General features: G+C 48.0%; 1 protein-coding gene and 1 long non-coding RNA gene across 12 annotated transcripts in view; one reads left to right on the forward strand and one right to left on the reverse strand.

The window, feature by feature from the left end:
* The window catches only part of LOC309646299, a 181,392-nt gene that overhangs the window by 70,943 nt on the left and 95,990 nt on the right, over window positions 1-14,459 (reverse strand). The gene's annotated exons all lie outside the window — the stretch shown is intronic.
* CALN1 (calneuron 1) overlaps window positions 1-14,459 on the forward strand; it is a 477,883-nt gene that overhangs the window by 12,197 nt on the left and 451,227 nt on the right. For 2 of the 11 annotated variants that reach the window (XM_082432432.1, XM_082432423.1), the window contains exon 1: window positions 34-529. The exons of 6 other annotated variants lie outside the window; for them this stretch is intronic. Coding sequence is in view for 2 of the 5 variants with exons in the window: in XM_082432430.1 (XP_082288556.1) it covers window positions 10,028-10,095 (68 nt within the window). In the remaining 3 variants the exon portion in view is untranslated. Of the gene's footprint in view, window positions 1-11; window positions 530-6,851; window positions 10,096-14,459 lie in introns of those variants that run through there. 3 more of the 11 variants (XM_082432430.1, XM_082432428.1, XM_082432429.1) reach the window with 3 other exon arrangements.

Consider the following 14,459-nt stretch of genomic DNA (forward strand, 5'->3'; position numbering starts at 1 on the left):
CCTGCTGCCCACTTTTCCTGGGCACTGTCCATCCAACCCCACATCTGGGGAGGGGGTTCCTGCAGTCACCTGCACCCAAGGAGCCCAGCTCTTCTCCCCGGTCTGGGAGACTGCGTGCAGGACTCACTCAGATGGGCAGTGCCTGGGTCCACGGCCCTGCAGTTCTGATTAAAACCACGTAGCCCAAGATCCCCGCCGGGTTCCCGGCTGCACTTTCCCACCTTCACTGCTCGGCTTCCTTGCTGAAGAGAGAGGTCTGCAGGAAGCTGTTCCAGCAGCTGGGAGCAGTGGACGGACCAGCAGCAAAGGCGGCAGCAGGCGCAGCGCCGGCACCCTCCAAATTGGGGCTCTAGCCCTTTAAATCTTCTCAGTTACCAAAAAAGAAGAGGCATCAGACCCTGTTAATTAAAGCTCGCCCTGGTCCATCATTCTGAGGAGCTGCAGTGCTCCGCTCCTTCCTGATGGCTTAGAGATTCTCCTTAACTCCCAGCCATGGATCTTGGAGAATTTCCCCCGAGATCAGCAGGAGGTATGATCCTTGTCGATGGCACTCCGGGGCTTGTGTGGCTCTAAATCAATAACACAACTGACTGCATGGACGCTGCCTGGCCCGCCTTTCTTTCCTGCTTCCCCTCTGCTTCCTCTCCAATTTCCCAGCTTGTGTTTAGTTGAAACAAATCAAGTTTTCATGGGTTTTGGAGGAAGGGGAGGGGTCGGGGTCTGGAGGGAGCTCCCAATGTGTTTGCTTTGGCCCTGGCTTCACCTAGCTGCCCAAGTGGCTTGGAGGAGCCAGGAAACATGTTTCTTCAAGCTCGGGCTCCTGCCAAACCATTTCCTCCCTGGCCGGGTCTCCTCCCTCAGGTCAGCATGAAAAGGGCATAACCCTGACTTTGACTCGCTTCTTCAATCAATGACCTGCCACCGAGTCAGTCTGACAGATGGCCGTTCCCCTGTGTTATTGGAAAACTCATCGCATAGAACTTTCTCTCTGTAAATTGTCCCGGCAGGAACACCGTGCGGCGCCTCCCTTCCCCTTTACATTGAATGCTGCTCGATTAAAATGCTTGCTGTAGGATTTCAGGAATCCACAACCCTTTCCCGGTGCCTTTTGAGGAAACTCACTTCTAGCCGAGTCTAAGGTTCTGTGGCAAAGAGTTGTTTTTCTTCAGGAATCTGCTCTAGGCTGGCAGAGAGAGGGAGGAGATTTATCTTCTTCCACATTGCATTTCGTAAATTGTACTTGGGCCCAGAGAACATCTATCTGTAAATCCTTCATTGATTTGTTTTCAGCCCCAGAGCTTCCTTCTGGGTGAAACGCTCTTCTCGAGTCGTACCCGAAAGAGAGGTTTCCTCTTAATCAGCTTGACATGACCTCACAGATGTCCCTGAAAGCCAGGCCCTGGCAGAGGGAGCCATTTTCATCGTCCTGGGTAACAATCCCCGGGAGCTCGAAATACGGGGTCCATGTGCTTTGAGAGGAGGCTTGCAACCCCCTGCCCCGGGAAAGTAGCTTCGGATGCAAAGCACTTTTACTGATGTTTCCAGGGGTTTTAACACTCTGGATGATTAACACTGCTTTTCAAATCTTGAGAGGGATCTGGGCCAAAACATAGCTCACGGGAGTGGGGATTTCCCCACAAAGTCATTGCCTGCAGTGTCCCCGACTGTTCACAGGAACAGTAGTTAGGGTGTGTGCAGCAAAATCCTTTCCGATCCCCCAGCCAAGAATGAGAACTTTCTCTGGGTGAATGGCATGGAAGTCAGTGTCTGTGCCTCCCGGAGACCAGGGTTGCAATGTGACTCGTATTCTCAGGACAATAAAACTCTCAGCCGTGGCAGAAACACTCTGGTTAGGAGAGACTATTCAGAACCTACAAATGAAGCAATTGATGGCATTCCTAATCACTGTGCCCATCAGTGGATTCGTGTAATAATTTGGAGATTCTGAGGGAGGCATCCAGGGAGAGACGTTTCCTGTAAACTGAAAGCCACACGGGAAGCAGGATGAAGGGGGGTGGCCCGTGGGAGGGTTTCATACCCCCTTCCCAGCTTTGCTGCCAGCTGGTCTGTGAATGGCTTTGTGAGGGTTGGGCTTCTGCCTGGTGTTGGGATGCTAGGTGGCACCGTGGCCACGGCGAGCAGGGTACTTCCCTGAGCTCATAGACAGAGGGTCCAACCTGAGTGCTCCTCCGGCAGAGCCGGGCCCCTCTTCCTGCCCTTTTCCCTTCACCCCCTTGAGGCCCAGTGGTTAAATAGGTAGACTGTTCCTTTGTGTCAGTTTTTCTCTTCACCTTAATGATGTGTGTGTGTGTGTGTGTGTGTGTGTGTGTGTGTGTGTGTGTGTGTGTCAAAATTTATTGGATGGCTGCTGGCTTTCAAGGAGCTATAAAGAGATCCCAATGGAGTTTGTTTAGACCCGGCAACTTGGCAGAGTTTTGTGGTCCATGGGAATTCATTTAATGGCCTTGGCGGGCTCTCACATTACCAAGGTGATGGAACAGAAAGGACGTGGCCTTCGGGGAAGGACAGACCTCTGTTGGAATCTCAGCTCCACCACTTACTAGCGTGTGGCCTGGGCCAGTTACCTAATCTCAGTGAGCTTCAGTTTCTTCAACTGTGATATGGTAAAGTTGTCAGGATTCAATGGAATAATGTAGCTAAGGTCTGGGGACACAGCAGGTATGAAAGAAATTGTTCTCTCCTTCCAATGAAGGCAGCCACCTTCAGTTAAGTAAACTCTATCACCAAGGATGGAACTATTGATATTTAAATATCTCCAATGGCTCCTTCACTGACCGCTGGCCCATGCCTTCTCTGAGGGCAGGGACGACCTCATTGTGTCATCACACCCCTCCCCATGGCTAGTACGGGGCCTGGCGTGGCCCTGAAACTACATAAAAGTTTATTGAATAAATACATGATGGTCTGTGGACATGTGACCTTCAACATAGGTGATCTTTAACAGCTAAACCAAACCACTGCTCACTCACTTTACTTAAGAGATGCAGCGGAACCAGATGCATCAAAGAGCCCCATGACTGTCATAAATTGGGACTCAAATATGTCCTTTTGTGGGGAAATCTGAACTATTACAAAATATCTCCTGCACGAGGGCCTGGAGCAGGAGCCTGCAGACCCCAGGCGTGTCCTGGAAGCCGTTCTGCTTGCTGAGTGTCGAAGTCACCACTGCCTTCCCTCACCTTGGGCTGCCCCCTCTTTGTCATGTTGGAAGAAGAGAAGAGCCTTGAAAAGGGAAAACTGCTCAGTCACTCTGGTGTGTAGGAGAAGTCAATCAATAGATCAGTCAGTTCATCAATCAGCTGATGTGTATGTAGACAGTGCCCATTGGGGAGGGTCGTTGATTTAATAAATATTTATCAAAGATAATAGTAATTGTGATAATAATCGTAATAATAATAACAACAACTAATACCATCGCTACCTAGCATTCACCCAGGGCATCAACCCCAGGATGACAGCACCTCTGCTGTCAAGTGGGAGGCAGACAATTGTGTCCATGCAGATGATGCAGGTTATGAGAGGCAGGAGTCCAGGGGACCACGGGCGCACAGCGGTAGGGCCCTAACTTGGGCTCAGCTCAGTTATTTGGGTGACCCCCAAAGTGAGTCCCCAAAGAGGTGGCTTTGGAAGAGCATTCTTGACAGAGGAGGTGACACAAGCAAAGGCCAGAGGTAGAAGAGGCACTTGAGGGGGTGGTGGGTGATTCCACCTGGCTATGTTCTGGAGGGCCAGGTGGTGAGAGAGGGGCCAGGTCCCAAAGGGCCCTGGGTACCCGCAAAGGAGGGAACATTATTCTAAGGGAGATAGAGAGAGTCACTTGGGAAAATGGAATTCAACCAATTTGTATTGAGCACAAAGTGTGCACGGAGCTGCGGTCTAGGCACAGCAGTGAACAAACCAGACAGAAAGCCCTGCTCTTGTGAAACTTTCATCCAGCGGGGAAGACAAAAAATAAGCAACAGCAGGGTGAATTGTAAATTGTAAATATCATGTGCTGGAGAGAACATCACTCAGGGAGAGTGATGGGCCTGGGTGGGCGCTATCCCAAACAGGATGCGGGGAGAAGGCAGCGCTGGAGTAATGCCCTTGGAGGTGTCACCAGAACTTGGGCTCTGACTTTGAGGGAGATGGAAGTTTGCACCGGGTTCTGAGCAGAGGAGGGACATTTAAAAATGATTCTTCTGGGACTTCCCTGGTGGCGTGGTGGATAAGAGTAAGAGCTCCCTATGCAGGGGGCCCGGGTTCGATCCCTGGTCAGGGAACTAGATCCCACATGCATGCCGCAACTAAGGAGCCCGCATGCCACAACTAAGGAGCCTGCCTGCCACAACTAAGACCCGGTGCAACCAAATAGATAAATAAATATTTAAGAAAAAAAAAAAAAAAGAAAGAAAAAAAAAATGATTCTTCTAACTACCGTGTTGGAAAACGATTGTAGGTGATGGGGTGGAAGCAGGAAGACCAGCTGGGAGATGATTACCAAATCCCAGTGAGAGGGGACGGTGGCTGGACAGGGAGTAACAGTGGATGTGTGCAAAGTACTAGGATTCTGTTTTTTTGTTTTTTGTTACTGTTTTTTTTTTGTTTTTTTTTGTTTTTGTTTTTCTTTTTAAGAATGGAGGCAGTGGGATTTGCTGATGGATTGGGTAATTGTCTGAGATGAAACGATGAGTCAAGGATGACTCAAGCTTCTTTGGCCTCTGATGGGGACAGCTGTGGGTGGAGCAGGTTTGGGAGGAGCTCAGGAGTTGGTTCTGCTAACTTTGCAACGTCTGTTGAGCATCCCGGCAGAGGTGTTGAGTGGGCTGCCCTGAGTTCACAGGAGAGATCTGGGCTGGGTACAGTCTTGGGAGCCATGAGCCCAGATGGTATTTAAAGCTATATCAGATGAGATCATCAGGAGACCGGCTACGGATGGAGAGGACACGGGACTGGATTCTGAGGCATTACAACTATTTACATGTTAAAGAGAGGAAACTAGCGAAACCAGTCAAGGAGACGGAAGAAGAGGTGTCTCTGCTGTTTAAGACAATTCATCCCCTTCCTGTATTCTACCTTTTCTCTTCTCCTGGGAACAAGGCTCATAGATCATCCTCCCCATTTTCCGCTTGTCTTTTTCTCTTGGCTTCTTCCCAACATCCTTAGAGACCTGCTCAGGTCTCCTTCATCTTAAAAGGAACCCTTTCTTGACTCCTGAGATCTCCATTTGCTTTTGCCCTATTTTTCTCTTTTCTTTTACAGATAGACTTTTCTTTCTTTCAACATTAATCGAGTAACTACTATATGCCAGGCATGAAGGATGCAGAGACAAAAAATAGACTTTCTCCACTTGAAAGAAGATCTATTTATTTCTACCTTGGCTACTTCCATAAAGCATTTTGGATAGCATTTTGGTGGTGGATATATAATGAAGTAGAAAATATATAAATCATAAACTAAGGAGAAAAATTTTGTACCAAGGAGAATACAGTTTAGAAGCACAAGATCAGAAAAAAATAGATTGCACAATTAAAGGTCAAAGGGTCGTATAAGAATATAATTGAGGGACTTCCGTGGAGGTCTAGCAGTTAAGACTTGCGCTTCCACTGCAGGGGGCGTGGGTTCGATCTCTGGTCAGGGAACTAAGATCCCACGTGCCGCACGGTATGGCCAAAAAAAAGAAAAAGAAATAAATAATAGAGCCACCAATCTGATCAGAACTTCTGGTCAGAAAAAAGGAAAATGGGCCAACAAGTACGTACTGTATAGCACAGGGAAGGATACTCAATATCTTGAAATAACCTATAATGGAAAAGGATTTCAAAAAGGGGATTTTATTTATATATATATATATAATATATATATATATATCACTTTGCTGAATCTAACACAGCATTGTAAATCAGCTATATTTCAATTTTTTAAAAAAGGAAAATGGGAACTCCTTAAAATACTTACAGAAGTACAATATGTATCCCAAAAGTTCTCGTATCATTAATTATATAGCTTCATACATTTTTACCAACTGAACAAACTAAGCAGCACCCAGATCAAGAACTAGGACAGTATTCACACCCCAGATCCCGCCTCTCTCCATAGGAACTGACATTGTTGATTTGCCTGTTTCAAACTTTTTTTGGGAAATTCTACTTGAGTTTCATTGTCCATGAGATGATATGCTAGTTCCTCAAGGAAACCACAATTTTTCTGGCATTTTGTTCTAAAAGAATATTTTCTTCTGGAGTTTCATTTAAGGGACACTGAAAAAATTGGATAGACTATACCTTGTCTATTTCCCTAACATATTTTGGATAGTATAACGTATACATGTGTATGTAATGAAACATCAAATGTAAAAATTTAAACTAAGGATACAAAAGGTCGAAGGGTGGCAGTTACTTAGCATCAGAATGCAGAACCTGGAGAGGATGGGATGCCATAGAGAACGAGGGCAGGGAGCAACCCTCGGGTTTGGAAAGTAGGAGGCGCCCAGCACGCCTTCCTGGAGCGATGGAGGTGGAAGCCAGATTGAGGGAGGTCAGGGGAGGAACTGGAGCTGTGAAGTGATGCCTTTGATTGGAGACCACTATTTCAAGGGGGTCCATTCTGGTGGGAAGGAGAGAGAGGGTGGCAGACAGAGGGAGTTGCAAAACCTCAGGAAGCGTTGAGTTTACTTCTCAGTAGAATGGGAGAGACTTCATCATGTTCTCGGAGAGACAAATGGTCAAGAGATAGCAGAAAGAGATAAAGGGGAGAGAAAAGAAAACTGAAGGAGCAGGGACCTAGCTAAATTCTCCTAGTGCGCATGTGCAGACACACACACACACACACACACACACACACACACACACACACACACACGCTCACACATTCAGCCTACCTTGCTTTCTCTCCCTCTGTCACTCTTGCTGGTCATGGACCCCTCTCCTTGCTGTTGTTCTCCTTTGTTTGGAAGCTAAGATGCCTTTAGCACTCACATACCCCAGTGGGGGCTCTAGGACGTGATCCACTCGGGCCTCTCCCTAAAGACAGGGGCACTGTGGGTACCTGCTGGGCTTCATTTCAGCCATCTGTCCCGGATGTCAGGGCTGCCTTAGTGAGGTGCAGCCTGTGTCCTTATTTTTCCAAATGAGGAGACTGAGGCCCAGGTTTTCCTGGCAGCGTAGAGAGAGCAGCACAGAACTCACCCCCAGACCTCTGGACGGCTTGATCACAGCTTCAACAGACATTTCTAGAACTCTCTCTCTCTCTTTTTTTTTTTTTCATGTTTTCCCACATCAGTTTATTTTACCTGAAGAACAGTGAGAGGTTACAGCACTACATCCCCATGGATAAGACATTTTATTAAATTCCATGTCATTCTGAAATAGCACGTAAAGACAGTCTTTGTTATCACTTGAGAATGCCAAACAATGCTGTGTGTATGTGTGCGTGTATACATACACATACGCACAGATACATATATTGATATATAAACATATACAAACATATGTATGTATTTATTTACATATGTATTTATGTATGTATCTACCTACTACTATATTTTAAATAAGATTGGCCATACAATGTAGAGGTCATGAAATGTGATTTTAAAGGCTTTGGAACTGAGTCCCATTAACTTGTAAGCATTCCTGGGGGCACTAGAGAATGCTCTCTGTTGATCTCTCAAACTTGAGTATTTCTCAAATTCCAGCGTGCTTCAGAATCACCTGGGGGGTTTGTTAGGACACAGATTCCCTGAGCTCCACCCCCAGAACATCAGATTGGGTTCTGAGGCGGGGCTGAGAATTTGCATGTCTAACAGCTTCCCAGGTGATGCAGAGGCTGCTGGTCTGGGGGCCAGGCTTTGAGAACCCTGCTGGGGAGGTGCTGTGGGCAGAAGAGGCAGGGAGGGAAGCTGGACCTAGTTCCTAGGAGGTTTTCCTTTGGGCTGATCTCATTTCCCTCGGGTCAGGCCTGAATGAGGTGGAGGTGGCCAGCTGCCAGCCCCAAGAAGATGAGGCATTCCACCTTCTAGCCACCAAAAGATCTAAGGAATGCGGTGGGGCAGGCTGTGCGCTCTGAGACTAATCCCGGCAGAGTCAGGCTGTCCTTAAACACGGCACCGTCCGGGCTGTTCCATCCCTCCTGCCTGTCCTTCCGTGGGGGACAGAAACACAGGGAAACCCGCTGCTTGGACCCAGGTTGGGACTCCCAGGTCACAGTGCACTCCCAGCAATTCTGAGAGCTGCTTCCCCTCCCGGATCCCCAGGGGAAGGAGGAACGCCTTGTTGGGTGTGACCCAAAGTTCTCCCTCTGCATATTCCATTATCTTAGCTCTCAGCGCATATGTCAAGTGAATTCTGTGTCTCTGGCAGGTTATTAGGCACTGAATTAGTGCGGTGAAATAAAAACTGTAATAAAGCTGTACCAGACTCTTAAATTGTTAAAATTTATTATAAAACTTGCCTAGTTATTAACTGATTTTCGCCTGTGTGCGTTTGCCGGCGCCCGAAGTCAAAGAAGATGAAAAGTGGCTCTGTCAAAGGGAGGCCGAGAGTTGGCTCCTGGAATTCTCCAGAGTCCCAGCGGGGCAGCAAATTCATAGATTCACGGAGAGCACGGCTGACCTATCACTGATGGCTGCTGCCCCTCCCTGGCGCTGCCCGGGGCTCTCCAGGGCTGCAGGTCACGGTCCCATGGGAAGGCAGCCCCTCTGTCCACTTCAAGGAGGTCCTGGGGAGGCCGAGGGACGCGTGGATACACGGGGCCTCGCATCTCACCAGTGTTTGGGCTCAGGAGGCCTGGGTTCTCCCCCCTCTCTAATCCTGGGACCGAACATTTAGGCTTGGGAAACTGCTGCCCGTGGGCTTCTACCGCATTCTCTTCTGACGTATCCTCAGGCTTATTTCCCACTCTGTCTTTATTTTTTTTTTATTTTTTCGTGCCGCGTGGCATGTGGGATCTTAGTTCCCCCGAGGAGGGATCGAACCCACGCCCCCTGCATTGGAAGCTCGGAGTCTTAACCACTGGACCACCAGGGAAGTCCCCCTCCCACCCCCGCCTCTGTCTTTTGAGAACCAAATGGAGTGGCCAAATTTTCCTCCCCTCAGCTAAGGCTGTTTGCCGGTGGTTCCATCACCAGGGAGCTGGTCACTGGGCTGTCCGGGTCTCCCAAGAATTCTCCGGAAATGAGATGAGGGTGTCTTCCCTGCTGCTCAATTCCGTGGGACGTGGGAGGATGATGTGTCCTCTGGTGCAGACAGAGATGTTCTCTAGAGACCTTAGGATGGAGTGGGGGAGGGGATCCCTGGCTTCCAGTGTGCATTTTGAACCAAGTCCCAGGTTGCTGTCTTGACCCTGGCTCCAACCCCCTAAGAGATGCTTTTGAGCCGATGGTGGTGTCCTGATTGGTTTTTTAGCCCTGAGTTTTTATTGCCACCTTGAGACTAGCTAGATTGTAAATTTACCTGAACCCAGAGGCACCTCTGCCTGAGAAAAAGTGAGAAAGAAAAGCTCAGAATGTTTCCCAAATGCCAAGGCTGAGAGTTTTCTTGCGTCTCCGCCACTGTGCCCTGGAGTTGCCCTCGGGGGCTCATCAATCCACTGGTACCCTGTAGATTTCCACCCGTAACATACCAGGAACCACACACGCCGTCATGGAGTTCCTGGGGTGTAGGGGAAGGGGATTGGGCCCTGCGCTTAGGGAGCTCCCAGCCTTGCCATGATCTGTGTGGTTCATGGTGAGCTGAAAAGCTCAGGGCCGGTATGGGAGATCTCCTCATCTTTACAGTCCCTTGGGGAGAGGTTTTCCTCCAGCATGTTTCTGTTTAGTCCCTATGTATATAGCGTAGCTGATGCCTAAGCCTCAGAGCTCACCCTCCTACTAAGAGCTGGGGAAGCCCAGTGATTGAGTTTCTGCTTTCTTGCAGATACACTGCTCTTGTTGGGACACTGGTTTGTTTTTGTTTTTTGACCCTAGGTCACTAAGACTGCCACTTGAGTGGGAAGTTGCGGGGAGCATGACCTATATTTTAAAGACTCCTGGATGGGGCAGATGGCTTTCTCCCTTCTAGTCACTGATTTGGAGGAAAGTGAAATGATACCAGCAAAAATGTAAGACATCTAAGCTTCAGTGATTGTCCAACACTCCAAATCCTCCCTTTCCTTTGCTCTGTCCCATCAAAGCCTAAGGGTAGTCCATGGCACGTGTACGGAGAGTAACAAATATTTGGGATACAAACAGAGTCATGAGTTTCTTCCTTTCTCACCTCCTCTTGGCATGGTTGTACCGTGCTCACAGAAGCTAACAAGATTACATGAATATGTAATAAAGTGAAATCTAGCTAGTTCATCGTCTCTTTGGCCAGGCAGAATGATTTCCTGGTTTTAAAAGACAATGAAATTGCTGATGTGAGAGCTGGTCCCTGCTGAAGTCGGTTATAAAGTGGCCAACTTAAGAGAGCCATGGCGCACTGCAGAAACCCCACGTTTAGGATCCATTTATATCTTCACTACCTTGTTCCAGAAAGGATGCAAGGCGGTTTGCAAGGATGCATATCCAACTGCAAGGCATAATTAAATGAAAAAATAAATGGACAAAGAAAATAAGACAAAGGGAAAACAAGACAGCAAAAGCAAGAGTGGAGACAGGAATGAGGTTAGGACACAAAATTCATGACATCAGTTCCTGTGCATTTGCTAGAAGTGGAACTCTGGGGCAGCCCTGCGCTTTCTCTCAGCCAACACAGAGAAGGAAGCGGTCCTTTATTAAAGCAGCCACGCCATAAGAGCCAACCAACTGCTCAGAAAAGGCACAGCTATTTCTGTTTCTGGAGGCAGAGAGAAATGTTCCCCGTGGGTCCTCAGAGAAGGGACGCGGTGTAACACAACACGCAATGACCTGAATGGCCTTACTGTCCATATGGCAAGGAGTTTAATAGAGCTGCCTCTTGGAACATTCCTCAAGGTGGGGGGGGGGGGGATGGTTAAGGAGAGAGAGCTGCCCCAAAATACTCTCCGGAGGTCTGACTCAAACTTAGAACTGAGATGATCGATAATAGGCTGCCTTTCCCTCAAGCCTTTTTCCATGATGAGTGATTCCAAGGCGTGGCATCAGAGGCTGCTGTACTGTTCAAGGGTGTGTGTGTGTGTGTGTGTGTGTGTGTGTGTGTATGGGAGGGTGGTAAAGATGGCTGTGCTGAGGGTTTACCTACCCCAAACCCGCAGCTTTGTCCCTGTCATTTTTCATATTGGGGTTCCTCATAACATTTACCTGAAGAAAGGGTTTCCCCACTAGTCGTAATAGCTTGAAAATCATGGTTTAGGAAAATGGCTTAACTTAATTCGATGGGTGGGTTTTCTCTCAACAGCATGAGCACAGGGCAATGAATTTTGAGGTAATTCTCCTTGACAAGTTCTTGGAGGGCAGCTGCCCTGGGCTGCTGGATGGGTTCAATCCCATATGCTTTAACAGGTGGTGGAGCTGGAGGGGGCCCTGAAATCCTCTTATGGAAACTGAGGAGGTGACCAGGACACCTTCCTGAACAGAATGCTGTTTGGGATGCATCTACCGTCACACCAGCTCCTTCGAACTGGCCTCTCTTCTGATTGGTTGGTGCTCGATTAGCGTCCATTTTGATTGGTCAGTGTCTGTGCCCTACGTGGTTGCTCATTTTGAATATCACCCTGCCTGCAGTGCGGCTGAGAAACTCCTCAGGGAAAATTTGGGGTCCCCTGTAGAGTCCAGATCAAGGGTCTAACAACTCCCCCAACTCTGACTATGGCAGAAAAACTTTTAATCCAGAAAAAAATGTAAACATTCCACCTCACTGACTAGCCTCCCCATAAAAAAAAAAAAAACCATTATATTTAACTTAAGGCATCACCATTTCCTCTGAAATAAACTGGCCACAAATTAAACTTGTAGGTCCCAGAATGAGCTAATTTTACATACATATTTTTGACTCCAAGGCAGTTAAGTGATGAAGAATGATTTCTGAAAAATGATGACGTTGGGTTTCAGAGTAGCTGATCTACATGCTTTCTTTTTGGCAGTAACTAGAGATCAAAGCCACTTGTCTATAACGGCCCCTACTAATTCATGACCATAAAATCATGCCCTCTTTTCAAAAGAGAATAATGATCATTCTGTTCTCTGTTGGTGTTCAGTTCATCTAAGAGGGGCCTCAAGTTATAAAGACAGAAAATAAGAAGGAAGAAATACAATCCTACTTTACATCACGTTTATATGCGTTCTATGCACCATTTGCTATTCTGGGTGCTGGGTTAGAGCAAGGAACAGAGCTGATAAGGTTCCCACACTTATAGAGCTCATGCTCTAGAGGGAGAGACAGACAATAAACATTTAGCAAATATTTTCTTTTATGTCTTAGAACTAATTCCAATATCTGAATCAGTTTGAGCTTGGTGTCCATCAGTTGCTTTTTCTCTTGAATACAGGTCATATTTGCCTGGTTGTATGTATGTCTAGTAATTTTGAATTGCGTCCTGGGCTTTGTGAATGACACATGGCAGAGACTCTGGGTTCTGTTATGTGCATCTGAAGAGTATCCACTTGTTTGTCAGTTTGTTTGTTTTGGCAGGAAGTTAACTTGGCTGGACAGGCGCTGAAACATCCACTCAGTTCTCTGAGGCTTAGCTGGGCTGCCTGAGTCTGCCCTGGGTGAATAGTCCTGGGATTGACCAGAGGTTCGGCAGAGATACTCGGGATATTTGGGTCTCCCCTCTGTGACTCTCTCCCTTCTGGTACGTCTCTGAAGCTGTTGATTCCCTGAACTCTGTGTTCTGATTCCTTAACAGTAAGATTTCAGTTTCTAGCCTCACAGGGCACTGACAGGGGGCTACCTTCAGGTGAAAACCATAAAAATGGGAAATCACTTTCCCTCCTCCAAATATCAACTCCCTATCAGTTTCTTCCTATTTGTGGTCACTCTCAGTGACTTTTGAGCATTGTCTTTCAGATACTCCCCAGAATTTGTGATTGTTATTTGTCGGAGAGTTAGTCTTCTATGAGCTGCTCTTCAATTATTATAAGTAGAGCTCCCAAATTTATCAAGCAGATAGATAGATGGATAGATAAGATCATTTCAGATAGTGATAAATGCTATGATGGAAAAAAATAGGACAGAGAGTGTCTGGAGTGTATGTGGAGGGGGCACTTCACCTGAGTGATTGGGAAGACCCTCTCTTAGGAGGTGACATTGAGCGGAGACCTGAATGATAAGGAGAAGCCAGATGTTCATGGATCTGGCATGAGCCCTCCAGAGGGAGCATGAGGTATACAAATACCCAGGCAAGAATGAGCTGGGTGCGTAGGAGGGCCAGGGATTAGGTAATGGGAACAAGAGAGCAGGTGGTCAGAGGCTAGATCCCACAGGGCCTCGTAGCCCACTGTAGGGCACTGGCATTTTAGTCTGCATATGATTGGAAATTTAAACAAGACATGATGTGATCTATTTCGTGCTTTCCAAAGATCGCTCTGGCTCTTCGGAGAGCAGGCAGGAGTGGAAGCAGGCTGCCGTGGTCATCTAGATGGGAAGGATGGGGGCTTGGGCGACGGGCCCAGTAGTGGGGAGTCTGGATGAACCCCGGACACCAGGGGTCAGTGCTGACCATAGCTAGCCACTGTCCCCAGAGCAAAGACCTAAATGAGGTTGTCAGAAGTGGTTCCTAAGAGACCACTCCTGGAGTGATCGATTCAGCCCAGTGGTCATAGCAGAACAGCCCTGCCTAGCCCTGTCTGGCTTTCTGGGAAATTTGCGCTCACAGTTTTTCAGGCACAGAACTAGTAGTCATGAGGTGGGGCAAGAGTCTCATCGAACTGGGCCGGACCAGGCTCGTACCCCCTTCCGGTCCCTTTGCCCAGCTGAGGCTCTTCCACGCAGTCTGAGGGTAAGTGAGCTCAAGTCTGGACCTCATATTCTGCCATATAACATTCCATTTCTAGAAGTCAACGGCAGAAAGTCCCTCCTGGTTTCCTGGCCTAAGCGGGGGCACTGGCACAGCCCAACAGAGAAGTCCCTGCGTCCCACGCAGCCAGGGTGACCCCAAGACCCATTGATGAGGCCCCCGCAACCGTGACTAATGGACACGAAGAGCTAATGGACTCCCCTCCGTTCTCAAAGCCTCTGCCAACACTGCCACCAAGCATAATAGGCGTTTAGAAACTAATTATACATCTGGACAAATCTGTTTCAGTCTACTGGGTTGAACATAATCATATTAAAATATAATGAATACATTCAAACACACAGTGGAACCAGCGCCGGCAGGGGAGGCTGGCGTTTAAGAGAGTGGCGCTGGCGGGGCCCAGGCCTGCAGCGTGTGGGAGCGGAGCCCCCCGCAGGCCAGTAACTGGTTTCCTTGTCACTTTTAGTTTAGGTCCTAATCTACTGCCTCCTGCCCTGACGCGGGCTTGTCCACACAGACTGGTGGCGGGTCTGGCCCTGACTTTGTTG

Source organism: Balaenoptera physalus (genome assembly GCF_965194825.1).
Source record: "Balaenoptera physalus genome assembly, chromosome: 16".
Lineage (NCBI taxonomy): Eukaryota > Metazoa > Chordata > Mammalia > Artiodactyla > Balaenopteridae > Balaenoptera > Balaenoptera physalus.